The following is a 9,423-nucleotide window of genomic DNA, read 5'->3' on the forward strand; positions in this document are numbered from 1 at the left end:
CTGAAGTGGAATAACAAAAGAACATATAATTGAATAGAGTTAAACGTGTGATTTAAGGGGAGCTAATCCATTAAAGATACTCCTGTGAATTCCAACTGCAGACAGCAGCTCAGATGTCAGTTACACCTCTGCCAAGCTATGAAACCTTTTGGTGATACTACTGTAGTATAGCTTCTGTTTCTCTTTCTGTCATTATTTTTAGATTTCACCACATCATTATTATGTGGTGGGATAAACTGAATTGCTGAAAGGACAATCACATTAAGCTAAATTAGGATAGCTCCCGTTCATAAGCTGTCCAGTGGGCTGTGTGCGTGTGTGTGTGTGTGTGTGTGTGTGTGTGTGTGTGTGTGTGTGTGTGTGTGTGTGTGCGTGCGTGTGTGTGTGTGTGTGTGTGTGTGTGTGTGTGTGTGTGTGTGTGTATGTGTGTAATCAAGTGTGACAGCCTTAAAACAGCCACTAAGTTAGATTCTGATCTTACCTCAACTTGATCAAATATTTCAGTACCATGTTCAGGCTTTGTAGAGCGGTACAGGTGAAGTCTGAATAAAGGAGTCGCACGTAAAAAAAAAAAAACTGACAGCTGGAGTATCATTTAAATCGATATGATGTCATATCTAAGTGCAGGCTGAGCAGGACACAGAGAAAGCTCGTATAGGGGAGTGTCTCCACTTAGGTGCTGCAGTCAGTGTGCCACTATTGTTGGGTGCTTTGTGTTGTTTCCTATTTATAGATCTTTCTCTTTCTGTCTACCACTCCTCCCTCCATCATCCTTGGATTATGTGGGATGGGTCAAGAGCTTTTTTAGTGCCATGCCACTCTGACAGCAAAGACTGAGACAGTTAGGGCTGCCAGTCTTTGTCCTGTGTCTGAGTGCAGCAGCAGTGTGTCAGAGGCAGGGACAGACCAGCAGCCATGGATGATGTATATAAAGCAGCGGTGAGTACAGATCAAACACAGTGTTTTATATTTCCATATCTGATGAAAAGCATGTAATAATCCCAAAATCCTACAGCTGTTCAGACGTCTTAGGCATCATTGTGATAACTGTTAACGGTTGTGACGGCTCCTTGAATCCTAAAGTCAAGTTCAACAGTCCTAGATCAAAAGCAGCCAGTAGCCTCGCAGTCACATGATTGTACCAGGAAGGCTCAGATTCAATTTAAGGATCTTTTGAGGCCCTCGTTTGTGATGTGAATTCATTGTTTTTACATTATATTGTGAGGTCATTTTGTCCCGCTGAACCTAAGAACATTTATATCATGTAGGTTAGAATAAGAAAGGAACTTTTACAGTATCTCACAGAGTCTCATAGTATCTGATAGATGAAAGTCAAGAAGTTTAAGGACATATTTATTAATGGATTTCTGAAAATGGAAATGATATGAACTTCTATTTGTGGTCAGGACTGTTACTGTTGAGGACACTGAGGTCACGTCCTCTGTATTTATAGTGCTTTAACATTCTGCGAAGAGTTTATACAGTTTTCTGCACTTAGAAAAATAGAAATGATGGTTATTTCTGAGATGATTGTGGTATTATACAGTAAATATTACAAAAGCTTTTCTAAAATATAACACTGTGACATCACTGTGAGGATGACTGTGAAACAATATTACAGTGAATATACTTAAACAGTTAAGTTAATTAAAAAATGAAACTACCTAAATTAAAAATTTAAAAAAAATAAAAAGATTGTGTTGTTTGGACCACTGATTGGAGTTCATAGCGTATATATAAGATATATCTATCTATATAAAAATTTAATGTATATGTTTTAGAGTCTTCAGCTTGAATGACAGTGGAACAGTAGGTGTGATGTAGTGAGGCACAGCACAGAGTGAAAGGCTACTGTGGTTAGTTCATATTTCTGGGCCTGACAATAGAACAGAGAGCAGTTGGGCAGTTCAGGGGAAAGAAGAGAAGGGACAGCTGATGGCTGTTAAAACAAATGGGTGAACTCCACACCCCCCCACCACCCTCAGCACCCTCACCACCCTCACCACCACCACCACCTCCAGCATAATGCCACACTGCTCACTACTCCTCTGGCCTACTGTGCCACAGAACAAGAATAGTAGGTGAAGAAAGCAGTGTGTGACATTGCAGTCATACTGGCAGCAGCACAGAGTGGTTCAGGTTCAGGTCATCAGTAGAGCTGTTGATTTAAAGTTCTATTCCAACATTGAAGTACTATTTAAAAAAAAAACACAATGATATACAAGATCATCATTCTGTTTGTTTCCCTTTCAGGTTGAGAACTTGACAGAGGAGCAGAAAAATGGTAAGGACTAGTTTGGTTATTATTACTACAATTGTCTATATTGGCAATTATATGATCTACTACAAGTATGACTGCATTATTAACAGTGATATAATGTATATTGACTTTCACAGTTTGTCTTTACAGAAACATTAATATAAAATATGCACATCCACTCTCCTGCAAATACTTACTTAATAATTACCTAGAAGTCTCCTCTCATTTCATTCTAATTATAAGTAAAAGACAGACAATTGTAAACTTCTACTTAGTCTCAGTAGAAAAATGTAAAACGTAAAAATGTGTCTATAGGCAAGCAAGTGGTTCTGAACATATGCAGGATAAAGTTTTTTAATAATATATAAATAATGGATTCATATTTATTTGGGTTGATAAATGATACTTCACACCATGAATCTTCTCAGGATATTCTGGGGTCCCAAACTGTACAGAACCTGCTGGCCCTGCTTATGTTCCATAATGGATCTTGGATCTGTTACTAACTCCTGATTAATAGAAGCATCCACATCCTTCAGATAGTTGAGCAGTTAAAAGCAGTAACTCTGCAGACAATAATCAGAGTGGATTCAGATCCCAATCAAGTTTAGGGTTAAGAGGTAGGCAGAAGACAGCATGTGTCAACTAGACTGGGTCTTTACAGATTACATTATTGAGCTCAGTCTTCTGTACTGCTTACATTCTAAATTCTAATAGGCCAATAAACCAAGTACTCAAAGTGTTCTCTCTGTAATACAGCAACAGAGTTTCATTACAGAGGGATTACGATGTGTCTAGTGCTGTTTTTGACTGCTGTACTGTCCAGTCTGAGTTCTAATATTACACTAACAGGCTACCTGTAGTCAGTACAGAGAGAGTGAACATGAAAACTACTGTACCTGTGCAAACCAATAGACCTGCAATAAATGACCTTACTTATAGTTAAGTTGTATGGTAGTTTCAGTATCAGTGTTAAGTTGTGAGAAGGACATTATATTGTATCAGGAAAAAAACATATAATATTATGAAATAAAAAAAAAATAGAATACATAATTTACAAGAATTTGTATTTAATGCCCTGTTCTACAGATGATTACAGTTAAATCTCTGCTTATATATAATTCTTGTAGTGTGTGTGTTGTTAAGTGTGTGTGAGATTGTGTGTCTCCAGGTGGTCAGCTGGTCAGAGTCAAAAGTCCCAGGCCAATATTCATTCCCACTTTGCTTGTTGGTTTCACATTTTGGACATGGGTCTCTAACTTAAACACACGTCTCCCCGTGTCTTTCCTCTAGAATTCAAGGCTGCCTTTGACATCTTCATCCAGGATGCAGAGGATGGCTGCATCAGCACCAAAGAGTTGGGGAAGGTGATGAGGATGCTGGGGCAGAATCCCACACCTGAAGAGTTACAGGAAATGATTGATGAGGTGGATGAAGATGGTATGTCAGCATCATTGTACTGTTGACATCACGGAGTGTGTGTTTGTAGTCGCATGCAAGTTACTTTTGGGAGGAAAACAGTAAAACGCTTTAAAGCAATTAAAGAGGAATAGTAATTGATTTGAAGGTATGTTGAGTTATATGGCAGTATATATGGAGTCTCTATAATAATACCATTGTGTGTACTCACAGGCAGCGGCACAGTAGACTTTGATGAGTTCTTGGTCATGATGGTGCGCTGCATGAAGGAGGAGAGCAAAGGAAAATCAGAGGAGGAGTTGGCTGAACTTTTCCGGATGTTTGACAAGTAGGTTCACATTCTGCACTGCGTCACTTCAGAATTCCAAGTAAATGTCTATACATGTATATTGACTGACACTAGTGGATCGACAGATGATGTTTTAAATATGACTACAGTCAAACAGAACTCTCTTTCTCTTCTTTGACAAACAATCATAAACCAAAAGGGAGAAACATGAAGTTCTTTGGTTCTATGATGTCCTCTAGTTTTGCAAAAAAAATAAAAATTGTGACCAGATTTTTGTGACAATCCCAAATTCTGGGATGAGGAAGGACAGACATGAGATTATTTGCAGTGTTTACATTAAATTAAATTATAAGAAATAGAATTGAACAAAATAATAATGATAATAAAAATGGTAATAACAGCAGTAAACAACCATGACACACAAGTACACATATAGTATAACAGTACTATATGTGTACTTATACTTGCTTAATAGTACATATATAGTGTGTACGGATACTTATGCATCATTATAAATTCTGACAAATATAAAAAAGGTTTAACAATACAAAACTATTACTGATATATTAAAAGAATGTGTTGAGACTACTTTTGTCTGCATCTAACAATGATTCTTTTATCTTGTGTTGAGGAATGGAGACGGCTACATAGACCTGGACGAGTTGAAGGGCATGCTGGAGTCCACTGGAGAGGCCATCACTGAAGACGACATCGAGGAGCTGATGAAGGACGGAGACAAAAACAATGACGGCAAAATTGATTACGACGGTATGGAAGTCAAACCAATACTAATTATTTTATATTTGCAATGAAAGTTTACAGCACATTTGATGAGAACCAAAACTGCAAAGAAGAATCAATCAATCGATCAAACTTTATTTATAGCATCTTTTTACACAGGCTACAGTAGTTCAAAGTGCTTTACAATTAGTTGATTGACAAGCTGATAATTAGACAGAACAAGTGACAACATAGAGATTTAGAAAATTTAGATAAAATATGTTTTTTTTTAAAGTAAATAAATAAAATAATTAAGTAAATAAGTAAAATAAGAGAGAAAAGAGAAAGGGTTTCTGATGTTGTGGGAAGTAATTCTGTCGTGGGTTTGTCACAAGCAACATTATCCTATAATGTAATCTGATCCATTATTAATATGTAAAGTGATGGTTTGTAATATTTCAATGTTTATGATAACTATTAAAGACAGGAAGTAAACCACCATTGCTGAAAGCATTCCCACCTTTTGCAGTACATTTGAGATCAATCCGTAATTCTGCTGGGCTGTATGTAAGACAGCACTCCTAACATCAGGATGTTATTATGCTGATGACACTACTTTTTATAGAGATAATACATGTGCATCCAGTGTCTTTGCCATAGTGTTTGACTTTGTGCGTTCTCTCTGGCAGAGTTCCTGGAGTTCATGAAAGGTGTTGAATAAAGGCCTCACGCTGCGGCATCCTCACTTTCCATTGGCTGTGACACCACTGAAGGCCATTCATGAAGATATGCCTCTGCTTCCTGTCTGCTTTTAACAACATCAGCAACACAAACACACACATCTTCAACAGACTGCCCCGTCAGTTCCTCTCAAACGACCTCAGCAATGCTCAGAGGTTTACAGAGATCTCATTGACTACAAATTCCTCCATTTCTAATAGCGATGATGAATCAAAATGTCCTATATAAAGACTATTTTCAATAAAAGGTTTTTCAGAATTGCATATTTTGTCTGTTATTCTATGTGATGTAATAATATGTTCAATTAAGCATATTTTACATCTTGGGAAAAAGGACACAGCACTTGTTGACAAGGGGGGCATAGGGTGAGTGTAAAGATGTAGGGGTAAGAGAGAGGGAGAAAAAGCCAAAAACAAAGTGAGCTAGAGAGACAAAAAAAGAAAGACAGAAAGAGAGGGAGAAATCCTCTTACTCCATAGATACACAAAGCTTAATGTGTGCTCTGTGTGTGTGTGTGTGTCCACAGAGAGTGGGTTCAGGTTAGTGTTTAGTGTAGGTAACATGGCTTTTAGAAGCTCTCAGAGTGCAATACATAGTTACTGTAGTTACGCATATTATGTGTAAAATAAAGCAAAATAGACTTAAAGCCCTAAAGGCATCTGTGTTCAGTCCCTGAGACAAAGAAGTGTTGAGGTGAAAGGGGAGTGGGTCAGGACTGCTGAATCTGGCCACAATTTTCATCTATGTATTACATTTCTGTATTTATTCTCCATTATTTGTGTGTTTTCTCTTTTTTTGTTTAATTTTATTCATTTGTTTTTCTTCTCAGCCTTCTTAGCTTTCTCCAGCTCTAGGCTTACCCCAAGCCACTAAGAGTGGGTCAGATCCTCTCTAGATCAACCCTCTTCAATATAAAAGATCCGATCATTCTAATCTGAGGAGCCTTTTGAGAGTCAGCCACACAGGGTCTGGTCTGATGTACCACCTTATTCCTGACAGTCTTTGACTTTTGGACTGTGGGAAGAGATGTATATTATCCAACCATAGATGTAGAAACACAGATACCATTTTCACCATATTGGAGTGGTCAAGAGAGAGTAGACTGCTTGGAAAAACTCTGCAGGCATGTGCAGCATTTGGCTGAACAAACAGCTGAACATGACCAGATGTAAACATGATATTCATTCAACAATGACCTTGGTTTAACACTGCACTTGCATGGCCACACTGCCATTGTAGGGTACTTTACAATCACCATCTGCAACCTTTATAAATAATGTGTTGTTTGTGGTTGTACTCTGTCGACAGAAAGCCGGCAATAGATACTTCACTTTTAGACATGCTAAAATGAAGAAATCAGGAAGATCCAGCAAAATGTGGTGAGGTGTGTCTTATGATGGATGCAATATCAGGAGGCAAGTGCAGTACCACCCTCACATACAGACAATGTCCAACCGTGTGGATCTTGTGGACGTCATTGACGAGACCAGAGTAGCAAGTGAGGCCTTTGTGGTCATGGTCGGTGGACTGCAAGACTGCGAGGCCACTGGAATGCTGCCATTGCCTCTTCATCACTCAGACATTGACACCAGGGAATCAGAAAGTTCTGTTGGGGAATGCATTAGAGGCACGCATGAGTGAGGTATCAAAGTACTGCGTGTGACGATGGATGGACATGCAACCAATATCAGTATGTGCACCATGCTCAGGCGCCTGCTGAAACTGAAGTCTTCAGAGCCTTTGATGATACATTTTGTCACCCTCCTTCAACAGGGGATTGAGTGTTTGTGATGATGGATGCTGGAGACGTATAGACCCATTTTGAGCTCTACTGGACAAGTGAACTGAAGCTATATATGCCACCTAAATGAAGTACGAGCTGCAAATAGGGACACAAGCAAACACATTTACTTAAGCAGAGTGTTATGGATTTAAGATTTCCTAATGATAAGAACAAGAACAAGTGGGAGGGAAAAGTTCAAAAATTGTTGAAATAGAAAATATGAGTTTAATTAGCCCAGTTCTTTAATGTAATGATAAATGATATATTTGGGAATATTGGGAGAGGGTTTTTTCTTTGCAGATGATGATGCCATTTGGAAAACACGTTTGTCATCGGCTTGTGAAACTGCATAGAAGTGCAATTAGTGATACATATTAATGGACTACAAAATGTTGTGTTATTCTTTAGTCATTTAAAAAAAAAAAAGTTCAATCTTAGGGCTTATCATCTGAACCTCTATCATCCAAGCGACTTTCAGGTTCTTCACCTGAATCATCATCATTCATGCCAGCTTTCAGAGGTGAGGCTGAAACCAGATCAGCTGCAGGTGGAGTGACTGAACCTTCATTGGCTACAACATTAAACATGTAAATTAGGGTGTTGTTTGTTGTGATGTTTTCCTCAATGGAAACAGCATCATCTGTGGCCATTAGAAGATCCAAGCAGTTAAATCAATATCAGAATCTGTAACATCATCCATTCACTCAGCATCTGAGTCTGGTTCAAGTGCATAAAGAAAATGAAGACTGGATAACTCATCAGCTGATTCAGTCCCAGCATTGCCTTCATCTCCTACAGTCTAGATGGAAACTGTGTCCACTGCTGCTGAGCCTCCATCACCTCCTGGCTCTTGATGTCTTGTAACAGCAGGTGAGGTCATCTCACTGGATGAAGCAATAGAGGAATGAGTGAATGAATCCTTCTATTTAACATCCTTCCATTCAGCATAGTTTCTATCTAACATTTATATCTGATACTCGACCACATGATCACTCACTGAGAGCTGGTGGCACCATCATCATCATTGTCACCCCGTTGGCTCCTGATTATAAAGAGATGACTAAGAGCTGCACTTGAGGGTGATTCTCCAATGAGGATTCACACACAGCATCTGCTTCAACAGGTAGACAAATACTGTCCTCTCCTCCAGCTTCTCCTCCTCTGGGTGCAGCTGCATTTGGAAACAAAGTGTTTCAGATGAATCTGCTTCTTTACTTCCAGTGTTGCTCTTAATTCAGTGTTTATTTATACTTGTACAGTAAAGCGAGGACCACCAACCGTCATGAGGTCATCCAGGCTGCTGAACCTGGAGCTGCGGTTGTAATTTTGGGGCGGGAAGCCAGTCACAGCCTTGTGTTCATCAGCCGTCTGAAACAACTGAGAGTATGTGAGGTAGTTCTTCGTAGTTTCAATATAAGGGGTAAAGAGCTGCAGGACAGACTTTCATACCTGTAGCCTCCATTCTGATTTTGTGGAGTCCAGGTCCTGGCTAAAATAGAGCAGCGTGCGTGCCCTCATTTAGGTTCGGTCCTTCGGCTGACCCAGTGTCTCCACCATAGTTTTCATCTGGAGAGAGAATATATAAAATCACATCAGCCAACAAAGATACATCATAATTCTGTTTGTGTTTGAACACTGAGCTGCACAAATAAATGTAGATGTGTTAGATGACGCACAAGGAAACGGGACGCTGCCACGGTATAGGTGATCAGAACAGCATCCAGAGACCACATATCTGCAGCCTCTGAGATGGGAAGACCCAGAATCACTTCAGGAGACCTGAGAGAGGAAGCACATTTTAGAAAAGATGTTAGAAACAACTACTGCACTGTGTGACATGTTAGCTGTACTTTGTGGTTTTAAAACTCAATGAGAAGATGAGAAGTCACCTTAAATATATCAGTTAGAGTGAAAATCAACATGGATGGATGACAGAACGATGTAAACCATCAGAAAGTAACCAACTAATCTGTAACTCACCTGAATGCAACAGACTGCATGATGACACCGCACTGGACTTCAGCAGCTTTGATGGCTGAGCTGAAGTCAATGAGTTTGACCCTAAAGGGCGTCTCTTCCTTATTAACCACCATGATATTCTGTGGCGTGACATTAGTGTGGATCACACCAACAGTCTTCAGACCTGCAGGGACACAATAAGAAATAAGTGCTGCTTTTTAAATAGTAAAACTGTGTGTCATTTTTACTACT

The 9,423-nt window shown here is 39.2% G+C and overlaps 1 protein-coding gene across 1 annotated transcript; it reads left to right on the forward strand.

The window, feature by feature from the left end:
* The first annotated feature begins 908 nt into the window (after window positions 1–908).
* LOC133987429 (troponin C, slow skeletal and cardiac muscles-like) lies at window positions 909–5,670 on the forward strand. The gene is made up of 6 exons (XM_062426798.1): window positions 909–939; window positions 2,254–2,284; window positions 3,554–3,700; window positions 3,893–4,007; window positions 4,600–4,736; window positions 5,378–5,670. Exons 1-6 carry the CDS (start codon window positions 916–918, stop codon window positions 5,407–5,409), a joined length of 486 nt encoding a protein of 161 aa, XP_062282782.1. The 5' UTR covers window positions 909–915; the 3' UTR covers window positions 5,410–5,670.
* The last annotated feature ends 3,753 nt before the right edge of the window (window positions 5,671–9,423 follow it).

Source organism: Scomber scombrus, chromosome 10 (genome assembly GCF_963691925.1).
Source record: "Scomber scombrus chromosome 10, fScoSco1.1, whole genome shotgun sequence".
Taxonomy (NCBI): domain Eukaryota; kingdom Metazoa; phylum Chordata; class Actinopteri; order Scombriformes; family Scombridae; genus Scomber; species Scomber scombrus.